The sequence below is a fragment of the Schistocerca piceifrons genome, chromosome 2 (assembly GCF_021461385.2).
Source record: "Schistocerca piceifrons isolate TAMUIC-IGC-003096 chromosome 2, iqSchPice1.1, whole genome shotgun sequence".
In the NCBI taxonomy this organism is placed as follows: domain Eukaryota; kingdom Metazoa; phylum Arthropoda; class Insecta; order Orthoptera; family Acrididae; genus Schistocerca; species Schistocerca piceifrons.
Window position 1 is genome coordinate 595,702,306 of NC_060139.1, and position 26,037 is coordinate 595,728,342.

General features: G+C 40.5%; 1 protein-coding gene across 1 annotated transcript in view; it reads left to right on the plus strand.

Annotated features, from left to right (window-relative positions):
- Positions 1 to 2,882: 2,882 nt before the first annotated feature.
- Positions 2,883 to 26,037, plus strand: part of LOC124775635 (larval cuticle protein 16/17-like) — a 29,607-nt gene continuing 6,452 nt past the window's right edge. Inside the window, exon 1 of the mRNA XM_047250464.1 lies at positions 2,883 to 2,966. Within this exon, the coding sequence (XP_047106420.1) occupies positions 2,883 to 2,966 (84 nt within the window). The remainder of the gene's footprint in view (positions 2,967 to 26,037) is intronic.

Here is a 26,037-nt window from a genome sequence, read left to right on the forward strand (position 1 = left end):
CTACGAACGAACGACCCGCTGCTGCGGCGCATTCAAACTGCATTAAATGAAATCAATCATACCGCAAAGAAGCGGGCAGGTAATAGTGAACTAAAATTATTTCTTTCAGCTTTCGGAATTGCAGAGCAGAGCAGCAGATTTTATGATGTGTTTTACAGGTTGACGCGGGCTGCTGATAATATATTATTAAAGTGCAAAAAGGTAATTTACCGTCATAACATAAAAGAAATCTTGCTGTGCGAAGTTCTGGTCTGGCAAACCTTATAGTAAAAACATCTTTTTCTCTGATAATAGTCCCATGTTCTCGTGTTATTGGTGTTTTACTGTTAACAAAAATCCACTGCAAAATTTTGATGTTGAACAATCATTGCATACGGTAACATCAGTATTGATAACGAAGTAATTTTCATTAACCTTTTCAATAACTATAAAGTAAGGAAGATAAGTTGAACTTTATGGCGAGTTACAGTAACAAAAAAATGTTCCTTTAATAGAAAGCCAGATATAGAACAATAAGAACATAATCTATTTTGTTTTGTTGAAAATTAATGATCCAAAGAAAGTCACAGCACAGCATCACTAAAAGGTATTTCGGGGCTCTTTTCGTAGCAACATATTTTATCTCATATTTCAGTTGTTACGCGAGTAATAGTAAAACAAAGCAAATAGTAAAAAGCCAGCGAAACTGTCGCCCTAAAGCGTGGGGCCCGAATTTGCAGTGGCCACGAAAATATATATATATGAGAAAACGTACCACTGCAAGCGAGTCAGATGAAAAGACCCTGGTACTACTGAGAAACTGTAACAGCTACATAGTCCGGGGGCGGCCGAACCCCGAAATCAGATAAACTAAAGGTAAGACTACAGTGTAGTTGTCCTGTTCGTAGAAGCTTAACTCCAGTGAAATGATCTCGTATCGCTAGTGGTGTGCATAGTTTGACGTTAGTATGAGAGGGCCAAGTTGAGTGTAGATAGTAATTTTTAGTGTGCAGTGCATTGTAGATAAATTACCATATTTTATGTGCATGTGGCAAAACTTTAAGATCCTGTGTTCGAGTAGGTAATTTATGAATATGGTTAAATTGCGTAGTCAACGTCCCAGCAATATGAATACTGAGGGACAGCCATTAGTTAGTGCAGGAAATGTAGAAACGGGTGAATTAAGCAGTACAAGTACTCTGAGGATATACCATGTGAAAATGTGGGGGCAGGGGCACAGGAAGTGGTGCCACCGCCCACCAGTGCTCAAGGAGATGTAGATAAAGAAATTGCACCACCCCCAGTGGTAATCTGCCTGGTGGGGATTCACTTCAGGGGACATTAGAGCGTGTGCTGGATTACCAGTCAAAATTTGCGCAACAACAAGCTGAAAAGGACGAAAAAATTGAGAGCTTTCTCGCACAGCAAGCTGAGCGAGATCGCCAGCTAACAGAAAATTTCCTTGCCCAGCAAGTTGAGCGAGATCGCCAGCTAGAGGAAAAGTTTCTAGTCCAGCAGGCCGAGCGGGATCGCCAGCAAGCAGAACGGGATCAGCAACTTGTGCAATCGTTAGAAATTATGAAAAAAGTGATTGCCTGTATGAAACAGAATTATAGTCGATACCTAAGGCCCTGCAGGAGTTGACTGTACAGGTCAACAACCTGCAAGTAGCAAACACTAACACTGCAGACGAGATAGGTGTCTTGGCCAACCGATTAGAAAAGCTAGAAATAGATTCCACACAGCTTGTAGAGCAGAAGTGGAACGAACAAGCGACTAAAATTGAAACCGAATTCAACTCATTGCTAGAAGCGAAGGTACAAGCAGCCATGGCAGATAGAGATTCCGAATCGTTCAGTACCGCAGTAAATAGTCAAGTACAGAACGACGTGCAAACCATAAAACAAATACTCAGTGAGGATATTCCGCAGTGGCAAGTGAATATTACCAAACGGATATCCGAACTGGAAAAGGGTTTAGCATAGAGCAGCAAACATCTTGAACATGAAACTATGTCGCCAACAGCCAATGTTTTTGGCAACGCACAAGCTTATACGCGACGCAACAATGGTGAATCTTTAGGCGATAATGCGAAGAGCTGTAGCTTCGGTTCGGAGCACACAGCCCATGTCCCAGGAGCCAACCAGTATAGTCCAAAAATATTGGTTGAAGAAAGTTAGATTAAAAATAGGCAGTTTCAAACGTTTACTACTGAATGGAAGTCAGTACGTCCAGTAGTATTCATAAAAAGTTTTTAAAATATCTTGCCTAGTGTGTGGAACGAAGCACAGAAAATTCAATACGTAATGTCATACATTCAGGGTGATGCGGCGTTGTGGGCTACGGAAGTAGCTGCATGACGTATGAACTGTTCGAAAGGGCGTTTTTGTCGAAATACTGGTCGCCTTGTATACAAGAGCGGCTAAGAAAAGAAGTATACAATCCCGAACCGTACTCACCCCGTCCTGGGAATCTGAGACGGTATTTCGAGTAGTATATAAACAAGACACGCTACTGGGATGAGCCTATCTCACCAAGAGACATAATAAGACTCCTAAAATCACATTTACCCATTCATATTAAAGAGAAAGTAGTACACGTACCAGAGAACTACATGGAACATTTCCTGTCTGTTCTAGATTCAATGGACTTAATCCAGGAAGACGCAAAAGCAGCGTGTGATCACTCACGGAACAATGGATAAGGGTGTAAACATGACAGAAATAATAGTGCACAAAACCACAACCATGGAAATGGTGGGGGCGGTAACAAGCGGCAAGAGCACTCGCAAAATGGTAATAATGGTAGAAGTCAGAACGGCTATGGGCAGCGGTCCCATAGTAAAAAGCGTCGATTTGACGACCGGTACAATTCCGGACCGCCCGGGACCAACCGCTGGAAAAATGCGCGAGGTCAGTGGCATAGCAATTACAGCGACAGTAATAGCAATTGGAATCAGAATCAGCGACCAAGCCCAGAACGGCAAGGTAATGACCGGTACGATAACAACAGACCACCACTGCAAAACGCGCATATTGCGCAGTCGTGGCGGCCTACAAATGAAAACGTACACATAGTAGAGGACGCGGGCAATAGCCGTCCGAGTACCTCGCAAGCAAGCCATCTAACAAACTAGAATCGGCCACGATATGCTCTCCGTTGCTGGCCGAGGGGTGGAGTGAGAGCAACACGAATGACAATAATATGCCTGGAATACATATGCTGCGATACAACGACGGTATCAGTATGAATAAAGATCTACTGACCGAACCCCATGAATGTAATAAAGATAGCAACGAAAATGTGCAAGCCATAATAGAAGCGAAAATCAATGATGTTGCAGTGAATTTAATCATCGACACAGATGCCTCAGTGAGTGTAATGAGTACAGAATTGTTTAAAGCGCTGGGGAAGGGACGTAGCATACCGACTTTCCCGGTTAATAATTGCAAGGTGTCTGGAGCTATAAGTGCACAGAGCCAATTAGTTAAGCACCAGGTGCAGATGGAGATTTGTAAGGAGGGCGAAGCCATAGTGAGCTTGTTCCTCATTGTTAAAGGGTTAAAGGTGGCCTGCATTCTGGGAGCAGATTTTCTCCGTGAGAGGGACACAGTGATCGACCTCTCCTCGGGAAAACTAAGAAAAGTTAATAAAGGTAGGAGGATTGAGTTGTCTATGATGAAATCGAAGGAGGTACTTGTGCCATGTTGCAACCGAATTAATATCAAACGTAGGAACCCCTGAGTACTACACCTCGATGATTATTCACGTGTGACAGATCTCTATTTTCCTAGTATGGAAGATAGAAATTTTGAAACAAATGTTGGTGCATTTCAAACCAAAGTACAGGAATCTGAAAGTTTAAGCAACATACAAAAGCAACAGTTAATGCAACTGCTATCGTAATATACCATGGTATTTACCGACCGACCAGGAATAATCAAGGGGTACCAGTATCACATAGAGGTGATGCCCCACAAAACGTACTGTCGCGCATCTTACTCCATCCGTTGGTCGAGGAGGGAAGTAGTGGCTAAAGAGATTCGAAAGATTTTAGAGTGGGATAGTAAAATTATTTATTCAATGACCTGTCAGATGTAAACAGTAGCAGAAGATTTCAATTGTGTTTTAGAGTATAAGTATGTTAGCTTTAAGAAAGAATTTGTGTGTATTTAAAATTTTGAGAAAGCAAAACATTTAATAGATAAGCATAGCATGAAAGTAGAATCAATAGACTGAGCAATAGCAGGCAAACTGAAGATTTTGTTAACAGACAATTAGTGCCATTAAAATACTATATGCTCATCAAGCAATGAACAATCTTTTTGTTGACAAAGTAATGAATAATTTCTTGAATCATTTTTCATTTGTAGTAAGTAAGTACAATTAATGATGAGATTTCATATAGTAATGTAACAGGTGTAATTGTGTTAGAATTAAGGAACCCTGAGAGAGAATCACTACTGGACAAAAAATAACTATATAGTATAAAACAATTATGTGATATAACGTTACTGCTAATAGTGATCTGAGAACGACACTGGAGCAGAATTCAATCAAAGACAAACCCGTTCCGTGTAATCTACACTTTGAATGTATCGATGCTTCAATTGAAGCCCGTCTACTTGGTACACGTCCTTGAATATTAATTACGCGGTACGCGAATCGAGTCAATCTACGCGGAAACTACACTGTACTCCTGTAGGAAAGATCATTAAAAAAAATACTAATACTGAATTAAGTATTTATTGAGCAATATGCCCAAGTCCAGCTGTCATGCACATGGTAAAATCTGTTTGCTAGACGGGTGATAACCTGGCAAGCTACACCGAAAAAAGAAAAGAAAACTATGTACCAAAAATCACACACCTATAAATAATTACAAAAAAAGCCATATATGCCTAGAAACAATACTAAAAGTGTGTAATGACATGTTAAACACAATGGACTCAATAGAGATGAGAGTGATTATGCTAAGAACAGTTGATATGCATTAAAAATAAACTGTGTGCATAAACAATCTAGGAAAGGACGGAATATTGTGTGTAGCAGGGACAGAAAATGACTGTTGTATCTGTACCAATATATACGTCGGAATAAGTCAAGTGACTAACTGTCATAGTGCAGTGCTCAACGAACAATAAATTTACTGTGTGTAAAAACTGTAGTTAGTGATCCGTTCGGAGTCGATTCAAACATCGCTCGACGGAAACATCTAGTGCGCGTGATCCGAAACATTTTCGCGTGTTGAGAGACGCTCTGGCAGCGTATCGACCGTGAGAACAAATGAAAGTGTGTAGTACAACGTGCGTGTGACGATCCCTAAGTACCAGTGTCACAATACGATTCAGTTGTGAAGCCACAAGAAACCCGTTATCACGCCAAAACATCCTGTGCAGACCAGCGAAACGATGGCTTACTGAACAATAAACGCTTTTAACCAAGTTGCATTTTCTTCCACAGCTAATAATCTGTAACCTTAAGGACAGTACACCGTTGTGGAATATGTGTTTCATGCGTTGCGACGGGGAGCCATGCGGAGAAGCAGAGACGGGTGCCGTGCCGCCAGCCAGCCGGTCGCGGAAAACAACTGCAACACGCCGACCATGGAGGTAAGAATAAGGGGAGATGGCGCTATGTATCCCAGCCGTACTACGTTTTGAAGCCATGGGGGCGTGGCTCGCTGCTATGACACTCTGACCAAAACATTGCCAGTGTGCTATAGCGCTGCGTGTATTACAGTCGCTAATTGCACCATATACGCATGTAACGTCATCAGATTGGTTGTTTCAAAGTTTTTGTTTAAAATAAAATCTCGTAAAGGCGAAATTCCGCGTTTCTCCTGATTAAAAATAGTTCTTAATGTAATATTACGAACAGCTAGCCTTCAATGTAAACGATACAGTTAATTCAGTAATAAACGTGTATCACAAACTAAATAATAGAAACTGAAAACTAAGTTAGCTGTACCCTCCCTCCAAAGCCCCATAAATACATCTTGTTTGTAATACGTACTGGGACATTTCAGTTACGTTACACTACTGGGAAACACTGTTCATTACCACCAATATTTACTGAAATACGGTACATAGAATGGCAAATCTACACAGTGTCCTGTTTAGGCCTATACTTTACGCCAGTTAATGTAGTGTTAGCTTTTAATTTGGTACATGATGAAGACAAAGTGAGTTACTCAACACTTCGATTATCGACGATACGTACGTTATTATACCGAAACGTGAACTTTAAAACTAAGAATTTAATTCTTTGCATTAACATACCTTTTGCAAATGTTTTGGGTGTGTAGGGAAAACTGATGGTACAGCATTTTCTCGGAGCCTTACTGTTGAAAGGGAAGTTCGGTCTATGTCCTCTTCTCGGAAATTCTGAGAACATATAGTGCTCCATTTAGACGCACGCCAATTCTTCCTCCTCACGGCATTCTCCCACAGAGCTTTCCGACTTTCATTTTTAGGAAATCTAAAATCATACAGGAGAAAAACACGCTATAGTACAAGTACCGATGTAGCACACGTTCATTCACAGTGAAGTTGTAAAATCACACTTAACGAGACAACGTACACATGAAATGTTATTCCCTTCGATTTCGCATCACAATCAGAACGATTCGTACATCCGAACACCACACAAGTCACCATAATAGCGCAAAATCCTTCCAAAAGCGAGCGACAAGCCTATGCACACAAGCTTACAGCAGCAATGTTTTGGTCGGATTGAGATGGCTACCCTCGGCTTCACATAGCTTCACAGCTGTGACGTCACGGCGTCTCCCTCTATTCTTACCTCCATGACGCCGACATTGGTGAATGGTTCGGCGCAGTTCGCGACTGCGCGCGCGCCATCCCAACACTCCGTCGCTGTTACGAGTTGGTCGTCGACCCCAGCGGTCGTTGGCGGGCCGCGTTCCAGACGACGCTACGCAACAATTGCTTCGCGCCGCCCGCTCCGCACGAAATTGTCGACATTCAACCGAACATTACTAACTACGCTATTAATGTACTAATATGAAAATGAGTTATTGGACACGAAATTACGTGACAAACATTTTTTTTCTTTAGTTTACTGTGTATAAACTCAAAATATTCATTTCTTCACTGATATATGTTATATGTTTTCGTCATATTAGTGAAGCAAACTGACATGAATGCCATACCGTGGTAGAACATTTGTCGTGAATAAGTGTAGAGACAATCCATTACACTACTGTAAAATTATTTAATGATTGACTTTCATTATGACACAGAACACAAATATCATGGCGGGGTCAGGGATTTTCTCTGCCTCGTGATGACTGGGTGTTGTGTGATGTCCTTAGGTTAGTTAGGTTTAAGTAGTTCTAAGTTCTAGGGGACTGATGACCATAGATGTTAAGTCCCATAGTGCTCAGATCCACTAAGAGCCACAAATATTACCACGAATGTGAAAGAGTACAGAAGGTACATTTTCAACAAGGGGACTAAAAGTTTAACATTTTATCACAAATAACCTTCGTTATCGTTAACATTTGATAAATGCCAACCTTTTTTGATGAACAATCAGACTGCGTATTACGACAAACCAGGCGAGATGACTATGGCTCCGGCGCAGTTTTACCAGGTTTTCTGACCGCACGTAGCCTGAATGGGGGAGTCAGAAAACTGTAATGACCCTGTGACTAGGTTTACGGTCACCTCGCAAAGTGTGAGAAAACCATAAAGAGTGTAATTAAAACTATAGTGCAAAAGAGCAAACAAGTAAATAGTGAATATTCCAAATAAGGTGACAAACAATGACAAAACGGACGTTAGTGGCAGCATATTGCCGAACATTCTTGACGTTAGTCAACTGCTGCCAGGGGGCATTGTAACATCTCTTAGCAAAAGACATATTATGTAATAAAGAGAAAGCATTATGTGTCATGTTTTGTTCTTGTATAGAATTATGTACTGGCTTTTTTTATTTAGATAATATCTGTGTCGGCGAGTACTGAAACCGCCACAGACGATACTTATTAAATATCAAACAAAGATGAGAATATGTGACTAATATAAATAGTACAGAACGAACATTAATTTCTCTGTTGTCTTCTTGTAGTTACGTGAGTAGGAAGGGCCTGTGACGTTATATTGTACGCTTGCGTAACATTCTTTTGTCAAGATTGTGAGAAGGACGCCATTAGACATAGCTTTGGAAAGGTGTGTAATAACTTGATTTGTTTAAATGTTTTGAATAGAGTTACTTAGTGAAAGCTTACATTATGATTTTTAATAAGCTTGCCTGGTATTTTATCCCATCCCTTTAAGACATTTTCAGTTATTTAAATATTATTCGTGGCGCAGAGCTGCGCTACGAATGAACGAGCCGCTGCTGCGGCGCATTCAAACTGCATTAAATGAAATCAATCATACCGCAAAGAAGCGGGCAGGTAATAGTGAACTAAAATTATTTCTTTCAGTTTTCGGAATTGCAGAGCAGAGCAGCAGATTTTATGATGTGTTTTACAGGTTGACGCGGGCTGCTGATAATATATTATTAACAGTGCAAAAAGATAATTTACCTTCATAACATAAAAGAAATCTTGCTGTGCGTAGTTCTGGTCTGGCAAACCTTACAGTAAAAACATCTTTTTCTCTGATAATAGTCTCATGCTCTCGTGTTAGTCGTGGTACTTATTGGTGTTTTACTGTTAACAAAAATCCATGGCAAAATTTTGATGTTGAACAATCATTGCATATGGTAACATCAGTATTGATAACGAAGTAATTTTCATTAACCTTTTCAATAACTATAAAGTAAGGAATATATGTTGAACTTTATGGCGAGTTACAGAACAAAAAAATGTTCCTTTAATAGAAAGCCGGATATAGAACAATAAGAACATAATCTATTTTGTTTTGTTGAAAATTAATGACCCAAAGAAAGTCACAGCACAGCATCACTAAAAGGTATTTCGGGGCTCTTTTCGTAGCAACATATTTTATCTCATATTTTAGTTGTTACGCGAGTAAAACAAAGCAAATAACAGTAGAGCCAGCGAAAGTGGTGGGTAAACTGCCGCTGGTGGGGGAGGCAAAGCACTTCAGCGGTTGGAATTGTCAACCGTAGGGGTTCGTATTTTTGTTACAATTCTAATTTTTTGTGCGGATACATGCTCTCCGTAGTAATACACTGTAGAACACGATGGGAAAATATGACTTGCAGATGTGCGTTGATACTTCACGTTTCCGGAAATGTTCGCGAGCGCCTGCACGAGATATTTTATAGAGCAGCCAAAGAGTTTGCCGACCTCTGATTTAACCAATGCATGAACGCCGCAACAGCAACGGATATGGTAGACACTCATCTTACGCAAACCAAAATCTATCTTTATAGTTCCTAAAAGGGTGCTAAACTTAGACGAAAGTCGGAAAATACTCTTCACACCCCGTTTCCGCAGGATGTGACCAACCCTGTTGGAAATGATTATGGCGCAAGGCAAAAATGCTGTGCGTTCCACCTCGTCATTTTCATCACTCACATGATTTATGTTTGGTCGATACTGCAACAACGCTCGCCTGATTTGTATTTCAGTATAATCATTCTGGCGAAAAGTGACACCGAGGTGGGCTAATAGCTCTGAGCACTGTGCGACTTAACTTCTGAGGTCATCAGTCGCCTAGAACTACTTAAACCTAACTAACCTAAGGACATCACACACACCTACGCCCGAGGCAGATTCGAACCTGCGACCGTAGGGGTCGCTCGGTTCCAGACTGTAGCTCCTAGAACCGCACGGCCACTCCGGCAGGCGAGGTGGGCTAACTCAGCCGACAAACTATCGGGGTCTGACAAGATGGGGCCCTATTGCATCAATGCACGAAGTACCCCTTCATGCTGAGATGGATGGTGGCAACTACCAGTCTGAAGATACAAATCAGTGTGAGTTGCCTTCCTATAAATTGTGTGTCTCAACGCAACACATACCTTCTTCCTGATCAACACAACAAGTAAGGGAAGGCAGCCATATACTCTACCTTCATCGTGAAGCGAATATTCGGGTGGATTAAATTCAGATTCTAAAAAACTTTGCGTCCTCAGTTCCATGAGGCCGTAACGGCAAGGGCTTATACAGAAGCGCAGGGTGCGGGTTCCAGTCAGCCGACTCAGCATTTCGTCATGACGTTATTCTGAATGTCTTGTCCGAAAATTATTTATAATATGTAGTTAGAGAACGAATTAATGAGGTAACGTCTTTGCCCTCCTAGCAACGAACAGACAGGGTCTTTTCGAATCAGTTAACGTAGAGGAGGATCTCAGTGTCCGTAAGGCAGTGATAGCATCTGTGTTTTAGACGTTTCTCCCACGAGAATCGTACTGGCTCGTGATCTTCAGCTTTGGAGTACGTTTCCAGTTGCCTCGTCATTTCACTCCCACACTGAGCTGCACCTGTTATCCATACTGTTGCAGAACTGTGTCTGCAGGGAAGCCAGAACATGCAGTCTCTCCAACAATGCGCCATTCTTGTTGAGCAATGATCGTAGCATGGGACGACATTTATGCATACTCTTTGAAGTCCTCTTGTACATGTTCACCGTCTATGTTTGGTTTACTTCTTTTAGCAGTCTCTTGGCCAACTACACAACTTACAATATTACATTGCTTTTGTAGAACTAAAATCTCTTTCATAAAAATCGACATGGATTCCGCAAACAGAGATCTTGCGTAACTCATCTCCTCTGTTCCTCTATGAAGTACGTAGTGTAGGAGACATCAGCGTTTAGACTGAAGTCGTGTCCCTAGACTTCAGGAAGCCATTTGACATGGTCTTCCACTGCCGTTTAGTGAAAAGAAGACGAGCTTACCGAGTATCGGACCAGATTTGGCCTGGATTCAAGCCTTCCTTGCAGAGAGAACACACTACGTCGTTCTTAACGGAAGAAGATCGACAAGTGTTAAGGTAACTTCGGAAGTGCTCTAAGGTAGCGTGATAGGACCGTTATTATTTGCAATATAGGGGTATATGTAAGTGTAAAGGTAATCTCAGGAGTGTTCAAAGGAAGTGCGACAGGACCGTTACTTTTTGCAACAAAAAAAAAACACACACACACACACACACACACACACACACACATTGCAAATAATGGCGTTCGTATTACACTTCCTTAGAGCACTTCCGAAATTACCTTTACACTTGTCGATCTTGTTCCGTTAAGAACGACGTAGTGAGTTCTCTCTGCAAGGAAGTCATGAATCCAGGCCCAAATCTGGTCCGATGCTCGGTAAGCTCGTCTTCTTTTCACTAAACGGCAGTGGAAGACCATGTCAAACGGCTTCCTGAAGTCTAGGGACACGGCATCAGTCTAAACGCTGACGTCTCCTACACTACGTACTTCATAGAGGAACAGAGGAGATGAGTTCCGCAAGATCTCTGTTTGCGGAATCCATATTGATTTGTATGAAAGAGATTTTAGTTCTACAAAAACAATGTGATATTGTGAGTTGTGTAGTTGGCCAAGAGACTGCTAAGAGAGGTAAACCCAACACAGACGGTGAACATGTACAAGAGGACTTCAGATAGTAAGAACACATGTCGTCCCATGCTACGACCATTGCGCAACATGAATGGCGCATTGTTGGAGAGGCTGCATGTTCTGGCTTTCCTGCAGACACAGTTCTGCTGCGGTATGGATAACAGGTGCAGCTCAGTGTTGGAGTGAAATGGCGAGGCAACTGGAAACGTACTCCAAAGCTGAAGATCACGAGCCATTACGATTCTCGTGGGCAAAATGTCTGAAACACAGATTCAGCGTGAAATTATGGAATTATATGGACCAAATGTAATCTCCATCTTAGTCATCAGCACAGAATATTTGATATTCGTATACATAGAAAAAAATTCACTGTCGTACAACTACACCATCAACAAAAAACGACTAGAAACATTATTTATCATAAAATATCTAGGGGTAAGCATACGGAGCGACTATAAGTGGAATAATCACATAAAAAAACATTAGGAAAATCAAATGGTGGAATAAGATTCTTAGGAATAATCTTAAGGAAATGTAGCCCACCCATAAAAAAAGTGGCACGGAAAACTCTTGTCCGACCGATTCTTGAGTATTCCTGGTCAGTGTAGGATCCATTCCGTGTAGGACTGACATAAGAGATAGAGAACATCCAACGAAGGGAAGCGCATTTCGTCACAGCGTCATTTAGTGGACGCGAGAGCGTTACAGAGATGCTCAACAAACACCAATGGCAGACGCTACAAGAGAGGCGTTGTGCACCACCGTTTGGTTTATTCTTAAAATTTCGCGAGAGTACGTTCCGGAAAGAGTCGGATACCATATTACTTCCTCCCACATATGTTTCCCGAACGAGAAAATTCAAGCTAATACAGAAGTTTAGCGACATCATTCTTCCCACGCACCATTCATGCATGGAACAGGGAAGGGATGATCATATCACACCATCAGGTGGCTTGCAGAGTACGCATGCAGATGCAGACAGAGAGCTTCCTCAATAGCAACCTTCACTAGGCGCCGACCAGCCGCTAGCAAGTTCGATAGCGCTGAAGTATGCGACAGCACTTGTCTTCCACACTAAGACGTCTACTTTGACTGTACAGATACTCTCGAGCAAGCTGAGTAGGTTATCGGCACGGGTGGCCTATGCGTCGACGTCTGTCATTTTTCAATCTCTGCTGTGAGATCGTCCACATTCTTTTGCCGCAGCTGTGCGAACCAATGACTGCTGCCTAACGGCCTGACCATTATGTCACCTTCACTCTGCCACCATCCACGAGACCATCAGCTGGGGACCCTGCCATTGCCTTCTGATCTGAGATACGAACTGAGGTCCCCCAGCTCGGCGGCACTGGAATAAGATGCCGCTAGATCCATCACCATAGTCATCGGTCCAGGGTTCGTCATCTGGACGTCATCACCGTCTCCCGCTTGGCTGGCCACTTTCCTGCTTCGCTGTGACAACGCGAGCCGGGAGACTGTCGCACCATATTCACTCAGCAACACTTGGGCGCTTAGAATGCCACCATATTCACTCAGCATCACTTGGCCGCTTAGAATGGACCGGTAGCCAAGACCACTCGGCAGTAGGCTACCTCTTCAAGAAGAGCTTACAGCAATGCATCTTGTCAGACTCGGTGTAGTGTTCTACGGCCGTCACACGTGGTCCGCTTTTTGCAGGCATGCTGCAGTACGTCTTTTATGGTTAACAATAAAAACTTTTGACCATATTTGGCTGCCTTTATCGTCTAACGTCCCATCCGCCCCATCCACGCCCATCCACCAACCAATCGCCCACTCCATTCTCCGCGACACCACTATACTTGGTGTCAGAAGAAGATATGCTAGAATGTTAAAGAGGATGACCAAGGGAGGGCTGCAGTAGTGGTTCAATGTGTGTGACAGCAGCCAACGTAAGTAGCAGCAAGTGGATGTCATACACATTTCGTAGAAGCCTTGTATCCTTGGGTTTAACCCCTTCCTGCCTTCCTGTTCCAATTACGTCACTGACAGACTCTTTTATTGTACCTGGGATAGAGCTGAAAAATGAATCATGACATAGGTTGTGTGTACCTCATGTAATTTAGCTGGGCATATAGCCCTATATACCAAATCGCACAATATAATATACTGGGTATGCCAAAGGCAGTGTAGAGAAAACACAAAGAAGGCGAAGAGTACCGAGAAAATTTAGGCCAATGTAGGATACGTTAGGATACGTTTATAGCATTTGGGGATTGAGGGAAAGCTATTCACGATGATAATTAGAATACACTGTTTGAAATGCTGAAGCTAACAGGAATAAAACACAGGGACCGTTGTATTAACTACATCTTGTGGAAAACCCAGACTGAAAGGCAAACAATAGTTGGGAAGCGAATTAGACAGTGTTATAGTCAATACCAGATATTATTCAATGTGTGTTTAGAGGGAGAAGAATAAGAACTTTGTTTGTCGAAGACACTGTAATTTCGTAAGAGACGGCAAAGACCTTGCAAGAGTAGTTGAACAGAACTGATAGTGATAGAGAAGAGGTTATAAGATGGACGTCGAGGGTGACAGAATGTAGTCGAACTAAATTAGGCATCAAAATAGGTGTTTATGTCCGAACTGGGGAGGATATAACATTCATTCTTTATTTATGTGTTCACGTCAGAGCATTTAAATACGGTACAAACCATTCAACATGTGTAGATCACCTAAAACAAGAACACCTTACACCAAGCAATATTGAAAAGAATATGAACATCATAAGAATCAGTAAAGACGGGCACCTCCTCGCTTTCCAAGTAAATTCCCGCATACACATCCGGAACCGCGCGGCTGCTACGGTCGCAGGTTCGAATCCTGCCTCGGGTATGGATGTGTGTGATGTCCTTAGGTTAGTTAGGTTTAAGTAGTTCTAAGTTCTAGGGGACTGATGACCACAGATGTTAAGTCCCATAGTGCTCAGAGCCATTTGAACCATTTGAACCTGCATACACAAAGCTCACATAAAATAAACAGTTCCTAAATGAACTAATAAATATTGGAAACTAGACTCTACACAAAATAATTGATGAGATTACATGAAAAAGAAAAGAGCCTTTTCCATGGTTCGCTCTCTCCCACTCTCCCACCCAACACCCTTCCCCATTCCCCTCCCAATTTCATTTCACATCTAGCTCCTCATTTTTTCCTCTAACCCACACTACATCACACTACTATACACTCATGTCCACTCATCATGGATTCTCCCTTCCCCACCCAACAAAACTCCATCGGCATTCCTTCCCTACTCTTACACAATACATATATACACAGCAAAATAATTAAATAGATTTACACAAATACAAGAAACTAAAAAAAGATGAGTATAGGTCAAAGACAAACTATTGGCCACGCTACAAAACACAAACCACAATACATACTGGGAAGTACAAAAACAAACAGAAAACAGTGGTGTGTGAAACAGTGTGCTGTGTAAAGAATAATGAAATGCATAGTGCTGTAGAACAACTAAAAATTAGACCACAACTATCAGTATCGAAAGAAGAAAAACATCACCGATGTGCTATCAGTCGGCATTTCCCAATGTAGGAGAAAAATAAAGCGAAAATCACCAAACGTGAAAACCAAGGCCGTCAACAAGAGACGCTTGTGTGTTAACTGAATAAGGATAAATGTAGTGGGAAAAGGAAACTGTGTGTTTTCCTTTCTTGTATGCAGGGAATGTGGAGCGGTGGTGGAGCCGGCGAGAAGGCGACAGTAAAAATGGTATTACATTCACTGGTCGTCCGGGAGTTACGAGTATTTGTGCCATGGTGCAGCAAGTGCCTGAATCCGAGAGCCACGGAGTTAACGACGCACCAACAAGGGCGTAATGTAGAGTCATAGTTGTTTTGCTGTTTTTTTTTCTCTCAGGTCCTACACCATGCATGTACGGACGTTTGAATGTACTCAAGGGATGGTATTACTGTAGCAATTGTTAGTTGTATTGTGAAAAGTTATAATGAAAATGGTCAAAATATACCCCTGTTTGTGAGAAGTGTGGCTATTTATTTAGTAGTGCAACAGAGACAACTTGCGGAAGCATTCCAGGGATCTTCACCGCAGTTGGATCGACAACCTCGGCTTTGGCTGTTCTACAACCAGCACACAGTTCACAGTTCCGCAGAAGGGTGAGCCGTGAACACTTAAAAAGTAGAAACAGTTTTGTGAGTATATGGTTTAATGTTAATATTGTCGATCGGTAATAAATAGTGCACGCCGATTACAAGAAAGATGGCAAGGCAAAACGAGGAGCTAAGATCGATACTAGAAGGTATAATTAAAGAACAAGCAGAGAACGATAAGGAAGGACGGAAAGCGGAACAAGTAGAAGTAATTAAGTCCTTTGAGGAACAAATTACTGAATCAACAGATGACATAACGAAAACGCAAACTCCGTCCACAGGCCCTAGCGCACCCAACGGTACCGAACGGCCGCCGTGTCATCCTCAGCCCACAGGCGTCACTGCCTGCTGATATGGAGGGGCATATGGTCAGCACACCGCTCTCCTGGCCGTATGCCAGTTACCAAGATCGGAGCCGCTGCTTCTCAGTCAAGTAGCTGCTTAGTTTGCCTCACAAGGGCTGAGTGCACCCCATTCGCCAACAGCTCTCGGCAGACCGGATGTGTGACCATCCAGGTGCTAGCCCAGCCCAACAGCGCTTAACTTCGGTGATCTGACGGGAACCGGTGTTACCACTGCGGCAAGGCAGTTGGCCAATAGATGACATACTAAGCCATAAAATACAAGATGTTAAAACTCACTTAGAATCTAACTTTAATGCTCAAATTAATAATCAAAACAATAAAATAATGGAAATAAACTCTAAAGTAAATGGATTACGAGAATCAGTGTCAGTAGAAGTACAACAAGTAGTCAAACAAGTGTCAACAGATGATTTACAAGAAGGTGTCACTGAATAACAACCCGACAATGGACGGGATATGTAGATAATATGAATTCGCGATTCCAAGCGGTACGAGCTAGTATTTCAGACGCAAATAAACGTATCACGGACCTACAGAAAAATGCTGTAATAGAGACACCTGAAGCTATAAAACATTTGGAAAAACGTTTACAGTTATTCGTAGAACAAGAAGTAAGAGACAAAACAGATAAGTAATGACAAAATCACTTCTCGGGAAGGAACATTGCCAGTAAACAAGAACTTGATAGAATATGGGAGGTAATTAGAAAATAGTAAACCTGAAACTACGACAGGAGTGACTAAAGATGTAATAGAAGATTTATATATAGGAAATGGGTTTAATTTAGCAAAGCAATTTCCAAAGTATAAACCAGACGGTGATGTACACTCAATTTATTTTTTACGAATGTTTGCCAGATCTTTACCTAAAAAGTGGGATAACTTAAAGAAAATAGATTTCACATTAGGATACTTGATGGGAGACACTGCGGAATGGGGAAATGCTCATGCAGAAGAATTAGTATCTTGGAAAGATTTTGAGGAAAGCTTTAAGAGGAAGTACTGGTAACCAAGTACCCAGGTAAAATTAATCTTAAGGTTATTAGATCCTATTCCATACAGTAATTAAGAAAGCACATATACAAAGTACATAGAACGGCATTTGACAAAATCGAGGTACATAGATGATACAATAGATGAAATGCACTTAGTAAAAGTACTCATTAGATGTTTACCATACCAGGCTCGACAAGGAATATTATTTAGAGGGTGGAAAACCGTGAACGAGTTATTGACGTTTATTGAAGGTTTAGACAAACCGAATACTGAAAGAAAGGAAAATTATTGAGTGAATGACCGAAATACGGGGACTAGGAATAACAAATCCTTTCCTAATTCCTTACCGCGGACGAAGGAATACAATTATTGTAGTAAGCAGTAATTCAACTGTTCACAGCCGGGATAACGGTCTAAATCACCAGACTGATAACATAAACTCGCAGGTGTTTACACCTCATAATCAGAAAATAAAAATGCAACGAAATAATTATGCAGAAGCAAATCAGCGTATAATTGAAGTAAGTCCCAACCGGTATCCGGTCATAGTGACGGGAAACGAGAACAACCCTGAGACAAGGGCCAGACTCCACGATGTCACAGAACAATGCTCGGCTCATATAGAAGTAAAATGATCGCTTATTCCTATATGACGGAAAGTCATACCAGTTTAAAGATTTACCATTTGGGTTAATCATATCAATATCAGAGTTCATAAGAGCATTAGATCAAGCATTAGGGAGAAAGTTGTTACAAGAGCTATTAATTTATGTAGATGATATACTTATTATTTCAGAATCCCGGGAGGAACATGGTGATTTACTTGCAAGTACACTAGAGAAATTTTATACCAAGGGATTAACTATGAAGCTCGATAAATCACATTTTGGGTGAGAGTAACTAAAATTCTTGGGACATCTCGTAGTAATAAGAGGAATTAAACCAGATCCAGAAGAACGCATTAGGGCTATTAAAGACTGTCCACATCCACGGAATGTGAAACAGTTACGTTCATTTTTAGGATCAGCGGGATTTTATAGACGGTATGTACAAGGGCAAGTCATGAATAATCCACATTCAAAACGAAAGGCGAAATAGGTATGGGACGAAAATGCAGAGTAGCCGAGCGGTTCTAGGCGCTTCAGTCTGGAACCGCGCGACCGCTACGGTTGCAGGTTCGAATCCTGGCTCGGGCATGGATGTGTGTGATATCCTTAAGTTAGTTAGGTTTAAGTAGTTCTAAGTTCTAGGGGACTGATGACCTCAGCTGTTAAGTCCCATAGCACTCAGAGCCATTTGAAAATGCAGAAAATGCATTCCAGGAAGTAAAGGATACCCTAGTAAATGCTCCTATTTTAAACCATCCGAGTCATCATGAACATTTGGCATCGCAACAGATGCACCAGAATATGGCACAGCAGCAGAAGTATTTCAAGGGAAATGGGACCCAGAAGAAGGAGAACATAAAGCCAGTGCTTTCGCTAGTCACAGCCTAGACAAACAAGGGCTGAACTATACAGCAACGGAGAAAGAATTACTTGCTGTGGTATGGAGATAAAAGAAATTTGAAACATTGATTTGGGGTTCAGAAACTGTTATTTATGCAGATCACCAAGCATTGATATTCTTACTGGAAAGTCGTTTATGACGTAGGAGGCTCATGAGATGGGTACTGTTTTTACAACAGTTTCAGACACAAATAGTATACATCAAGGGAACATTAAATTGGGTATCAAATCCATTATCACGATTGCCATTAGGAATGAGTGATTCTCAGAGAACTACTGGACCAGGAATGATTTTTAATATAAAGTTTATGAAAATAAACTATACGAAAGACGAAGTACGTGCATTAGCTAATAAAACCGGGCAAGGAATGAAAGACGAAGAGGAGGTAAATTTTAAAATGTTAAAGTATGAGAAAAATAAGTTACACAGAAGACAAACTTTGGACAAAGATCAAGCAAGTATTGTTTTGGAGAAAGCACACAATTAAGTGTACCTGAGAGTTCACAAAATGATTTAATTTGGTTTATACATGAAGGTTTTGGGCATTTTGGAATAAGGAAGTGTATAAAATATATGGCAAAGTCGTACCATTTTAAACACCTAAGCAAGAAAGTTGTAAGGTTACTACTAACCTGTCAAGTCTGTCAAAAGATGTAGGAAAATTACAAAGGAACATATTACACAACGTATTTTACAGTACCTAGAGCTTTACATGATTTAACAGCTTCGGATTTTTATGGGCCGTTACCAACAAGTCAAGGAGGCGTCAGATATATTTACGTTCTATTAGAGTGTTGGTCTAATATGTTACATTATATCCAACTAAACAAGCTAACACAGACACAGCTATAAACTGCACAAATATTTTGTAGAGGTAAGAAAACCTAAGAGATTATTAACGGATAACGGTTCACAGTTTGTGAGTTAATCATTTAAAGAGTTTCTAATTTGGGAGAATGTAAGACATTCACGATATCAAAATATAACCCAAACCCGAAAATGTGTGAAAGGGTTACGAAGGAGATAAGACGTTTATACAGATCTTACTGTTCACCGAGACATAGAACTTGGGCAAAATTAGTGCTAGAATTTCAGATTGTTTTGAATGAACTACCACATTCGTCTACTGGATTGTCGCCCGTGGAAATACTACGAAGAAAATTTATAGGGGAACCACTATTAAAATTCTTCAAACGGCCAGAGGTACAACAAGAAGAAAGTGCTAACTTAAGACAAAATAGTGGAAAATCAATTGCGTAAAACAGCTGATAAACGATTACGAAATTATAATACGTCAGCAATAAACCCAACATTTGAAATAAACAATCTTGAGTTGGTCAAAGAAGTACATCGTAGTTGTAATCTTAAAAAGGAAACGCAGAATTTTTTTCCGAAATATGCAGGACCATTTAAGATCATGGATAGTCCACACTCGAAAGCATACTATTTAATCGGCCCACATACTGGTCAGGAGAAAAGTTTATATAATACCGACAAACTAAAGAAATTAATCAATCTGTGCAATAAATAAACTTAAAAATTATATATTTTTGACGTGACTTTAATAATAGGATGGACAAATAGAAAGATAGGGTATAGGTATAGAAAATGGATTAATAGAATAGGGCAGTAGAAACAGTAATGTTTTGAATCGGTAATCTAGCTGGAGCTTGTGTTTTAAGAAAAGAGATAACAAAATAAAGAATAGAGTGCAATTAAGAATACTTACACATGTAGTGTCGTCAATAGATGAGTTGAAATATGAAGAAAGTAGTAAGCAAAAGACTTAACAACTGAAATAGAGTACAGACGCGGAAGTCAAAAGGGAACCTCAAAGTAATATGGAAGAAAGTAGAGGGAAAAGTAGTGGAAGATATAAATATATCTGAAATGTGGAGTGTACTCTCTAATTAGGAATGATGAATAAAAGGCAGATAGGCGGACCTAAGAAAGGTTGACCTGTACTGTGCGGGCAGGGGCACCAAGAAAAGGATTGACGGGTACCATAGCAGAATAGAAATAAGTATGGGGCACTACCACACTGAATGAAATAGAAATATTTTACAGTACTGAGACACAGAAGTGGTCTTTGGGGAAGTGAGGATAAGTATTGTTAAAAGGATAATACATTGATTATTCTTAAAATTAGTTAGAAATAACAAGTGGTTTCTCCCAATGGTTTATAGTAAAGTGGTGAAAGGATTTGAGTGCAGTGATGGAGACAATTTACAACTCAACATAATTGCGCTCAAAAGCTTTGGAATACAAGTCAGTAGTCTTGGAAGGTGGGATATTAAGGAAGTTAAGTTCTCTAAAAAGAGAAGAACGAGATGTCAATATGATGGAAAATCAGAAAGTCTATAATCAGTATAATAACGAAAGATGATCTACCTATCTAAAGAAGGTTAATATTGCGTTACCTATTTAAAGAGGAATAATATTATGATGTCTAAGTATATCAGAATAAATGTCTCACAAGTATCCAGTAGATAGGTAGTAAAATTGTCTTAAATCTGAAACAAAAATCGTTAATTGGTTATGAGGTCATGGATGATGAAGTCCTATACTCTGTGACAGAGCGTAGGGGAACGATGCAGGAGACCCGCACCGCCGTACTAGGCAAGGTCCTAATGGAGGTGGTTTGCCATTGCCCTCCTCCGACCGTTATGGGGATGAATGATGGCGATGAAGGCGACACAACACCACCCAGTCATCTCGGGGCAGGTGAAAATCCCTGACCCCGCCTGCAATCGAAACCGGGAAAGCGAGAACGATACCGCGAGACCACGAACAGCGGACTTATGAGGTTAACAAGATAACAAATAAAAGGAACTTAAGAATAACATTAATGACAACTAATATGTTTGTATTACTATGCACGTTCCTCAGATACTTCGGCCGATCTAGAAAAGATGGCCATACTGTTAAAGAAAGTAACAAGATATAAGAAATAATATTACAAGTATGAAGAAAATGGACGAATCCTGCCAAACAGGAACAAAGTAGTTAAGTAATTAAGTGAACATAATCACGAGAGATAATAACGATTATAAAAAGTTATGTGAGAGAGATTATGTAAAGGCAGCTTAAAAGTATAAGAGTAGGATAATAATAACAGAATTGTTAATAAAAGTGTTTATATAACTAGAGACATAAGCACGAGATCTTTTGTGAGAGTGGCGGGATATGTAGGTTTTCGGGATATTTGTAAACATCCCAACACATCTTTGGAAAGCCGTCAACAAGAGATGCTAGTGAGTAAATCGAATAAGGATAAATGTAGTAAAACTGTGTATTTTCCTTTCTTGTATGTAGTGAATGTGGAGCAGTGGTGGAGCCAGCAAGAAGGGGACCAGTAAAAATGGCATTACAATCACTGGTCGTCCAGGAGTCATTTGTGCCAAGGTGCAGCAAGTGCCTGTATCGGAGAGCCACGGAGTTGACGACGCACCAACAAGGGCGTAATGAACAATTGGAGGGTAGTAGTTGTTTTTCTGCTTTTTTTCTCTCAGATCCTACAGTATGCATGTACGGACGTTTGAAAGTACTGAAGGGAGGGTATTACCGTAGCAATTGCCAGTTGTGTTGTGAAAAGTTATAATGAAAATGTTGGGCAAAATATACCCATGTTTGTGAGAAGTGTGGCTACTTATTTAGTAGCACAACAGAGACAACTTGCAGAGGCATTCCAGGGATCTTCAACGCAGTTGGATCGACGGAAGGATTCAGACCACGAGGAGGATAAAGGTAATAATGCTTTCATCTGGTGGTGTGTTGGGATGGGCAAAATATTGCCTTGTTATATCGGCCAGGGAGGCAACTTCCCGTAGTGCTGGTATAAGACCCACCACATATCTTACAAAATAAACAACAGCAGGAAAAGAAGGAAAAATACACTTCAAGCGTCTGGTGAAAAACACGCATTTTTTGCAGTTGCAAGGACAGAACTAAAATACCCTCAAGAAATATAATATGTAGACTATCAATAGCAAGAAAATATTTCTTAAAAAGAGGAATTAATTAACCTCGGATGTAAATTTAACCTTTAGAAAGTTTTTATGTAGATTTTTGTCTGGAGAGTATGTAACCTTGTATGAATGTGAAACGTGAATGATAAACAATGTGATAAATCTAAATATCTTTCGCCAATTACTCGGGTAATGTCAGAGATTAATATGCTCATTCTTGTTGAATTTAAACCTCTGAGCTGTCCTGTAATCATTAAATGGTAACGATCTAGCTACACTAGAGGCAAATGTTGTATACCTTGCCTGTAAACTTATTTTTTCCTCATCATTGTGAAATACATCGTACAAATAATCTACGCAACACGGAATTAACTAACTAGCAATGACTTATTCCAAAGTAGATACAAGTGCGGAAGCTTCTGACATAATGTAGGATTACCTAGTCTGTAGACTTCTTGATCAGTTCTTACTAATAGTCGCTGGACACTGAAACAAGACTAAATACATGGTAATGTTCAACTTTAAGGCAAGATGAACACTTCTGACCTAGAAGCCTCTAATAAATATTTTTAAGCTGTTAGCTGCTTCCATTATTAAACTGTCCTGTTAACACCAGTGCTAATAATATGAGACAAAATGTTAGGGAAAGGATACATGCAGGAAACAGAGATTATTATGCAAACTTAAAGGTATTCAAGAATTCTCTAAGTACAAGATCAACTAAGTTAAGAGTATACTATTCCCCTGCACGAGCAGCGGTTACATATGGATCGGTAATGTGGACGATGATAGAAGCAGATATGAACAACCTAAAGGCATTTGAAACGGAAACCCTGCGAAAAATTTGTGTGCTCGTGAGGGAAGCAGAGTGTTGGAGAGTAAGGTAGAGAGCTTATACAAGCGAAAGACACAGTGATATTTGTTAAATCTCAAAAGAATACTCTCTTTAGGACATATGGAGAGAATGACAGGCGACAGGATGCCAGAAATGCATGATGAATGACAGACGGTATTTCACCAGAAGGAGGGGCCGACCAAGAGCCGGATGGCTGGACCGTGTGTTGGCCGACCTTACCAAGACGAAGATTCAAGGATGGAAGAGTAAAGTGGAGAACAGAGATGTTTAGAGGAAGATTGTTGAGGAGGACAAGGTCCATCAAGCGCTGTAGTGCCAAAGAAGAAGAATGAGTATATGAGACAATATGCTATTTTGTCTACAACGTTGGTAGCTTCCCAAAACCTATTACACGCTTGCTTATCTTCGACGCTCTACCTGCAGCGCAACTGTTAAAGGCAGTTTCTCACTCCATATCTAGCAGATGGGTGGGTAGTCTCATTAGTGTTCATGAAACATGGAAATCAGTTAAAATGCGAGCTGTGCAGTACAGATCGTTATCAAGCGAAATATATAAAGCTTAACTTGAATACCAGGTTACATTTGTTCGAAGGAAGCTATAAAGAAGAAAATAAAAGGTCTTGCGATATCTACGTAGCTGCCCGAGTAGTGGAAAATCAAAGTTTTCACATATTGGCTCGCCATGGAACGACACTGAAAACAAGATATACGGATGACGTAATGCAACGCTAACACAGTGGACATAGAATGAGAATCAACTTCCGGAAGTTCGTTTAACGAACAGATATACACATCACAAAATCAAATATATATATATATATATATATATATATATATATATATATATATATACTTATTTATGAAAATAGCGCTGCCTTTTGAGTACCTGGTGTCCCTCGATTGCCTTGGTTCAAGATTTCGAGTGTTTTTCTCTTCATATCTTCCTCATTTCTCCCATTACAAAGGAACATGGAACCTATGGAAGCTTCCAAAAGTACCTGTTTATTCTGCATATTTGACTTCCTCGTTTTAATCTTCGCGATGACAGAAATTCGAGAACTAGCTCGAAGCTAAGTTTGATGTTAATAAAATTTGGTTTTCGTTGTATTGGTACGTGGTGCCCAATAACGTAAATACGTCATCAATTTGATGTACGTAACAGTTTTGTACTTATGATTTTTAATGTCAACATGGTTTTTAATATTTATATCGATTAGATAAATTGAAATTACTTCGCAACATAAAATTATTTGTTTTGTTTTGTTTGTTTATGATGTTTTAAGTTTGTTTGAAAATTCATCTAAGGTTGGTGGAAGTCCGTAAGAAACTTGCTCCTTAATTTTCAACCGTTAAGAATTTGGTGGCTTAGTTCAGACGCGGTCATATTTTCTTGCAGATAATACACTTGAAACGTCTGTCACGACTGAGAAAGTGCATTAAATGGTATTGCCGACCAGCCGTTAAAGATTTTCGAAGTAGGCATTGTCATATCTCAAGAAAGGACGCATTGTAACACAAATAATTATTTACGAGAAAGTTTCCTGCAAGGTGAATGCCACATTTATTGAATGACAAACAAGAGTTCAAGTGGTTCAAATGGCTCTGAGCACTATGAGACTTAACTTCTGAGGTCATCAGTCCCCTAGAACTTACAACTACTTAAACCTAACTAACCTAAGGACGTCACACACATCCATGCCCGAGGCAAGATTCGAACCTGCGACCGTAGCGGTCGCCCGGTTCCAGACTGTAGCGCCTAGAACCGCTCGGTCACCCCGGCCGGCGAATGACAAACAAGAGTAAAATGTTCGAATGTGTGTGAAATCTTATGGGACTTAACTGCTAAGGTCATCAGTCCCTAAGCTTACACACTACTTAACCTAAATTATCCTACGAACAAACACACACATCCATGCCCGAGGGAGGACTCGAACCTCCGCCGGGACCAGCCGCACAGTCCATGACTGCAGCGCCTAAGACCGCTCGGCTAATCCCGCGCGGCAAACAAGAGTAAACGCGAACCAAATTTTAAATTCCGTTTCAGACAGTTCTAAGAATATCCCAACTGATTTTGTACACCGTCATGTCACTCTGTGTGAGGCGTGAATCCACCACTGAGCACTAAAAAATAAATATCAATCACTGCACAGAGGCGGCGTCGGCGGCTGTCCATCAAATAAAATGGAAAGTGCTTCCATTTTACAGGAAGTGCTTTTGAGAATACCTTCAACAGTAAAACAATAAGTTTCTAACACAACGCATGTCCCCTAAACTAACTGAATGAAAAACTAGTTGGAGAGAATTCTACATAGAAACAGTAAATAATCAAGGCAAGTCACTTGCAAATAACATAGCTATGAGATAACTGACTTACTAAATGTTAGAACTCCCACCTTAATCATCAGATTTGGCATATTTTCACTACTGCCTATCATACATTTTGAGTAATTGCTAGCTGGAAATTTTTGGAGTAAAAGAAAAGATTACAGTGGCCTCCACGAATCGCTCTGTATGGGTATACTCACAGCAAAAGCGGAGGATTGGGTGCATTGACATCAATCGACACTACGTCAAAATATATTTCTCAGCTAAAAAAAAAAAAAAAGGCGAGATAATATACTACAAGACAGTAAAATTATCTCATTTATTCTCTTCGCACAAATGTTAGGAGATGAAGACAATCGACACGATGCGTAACGTACAT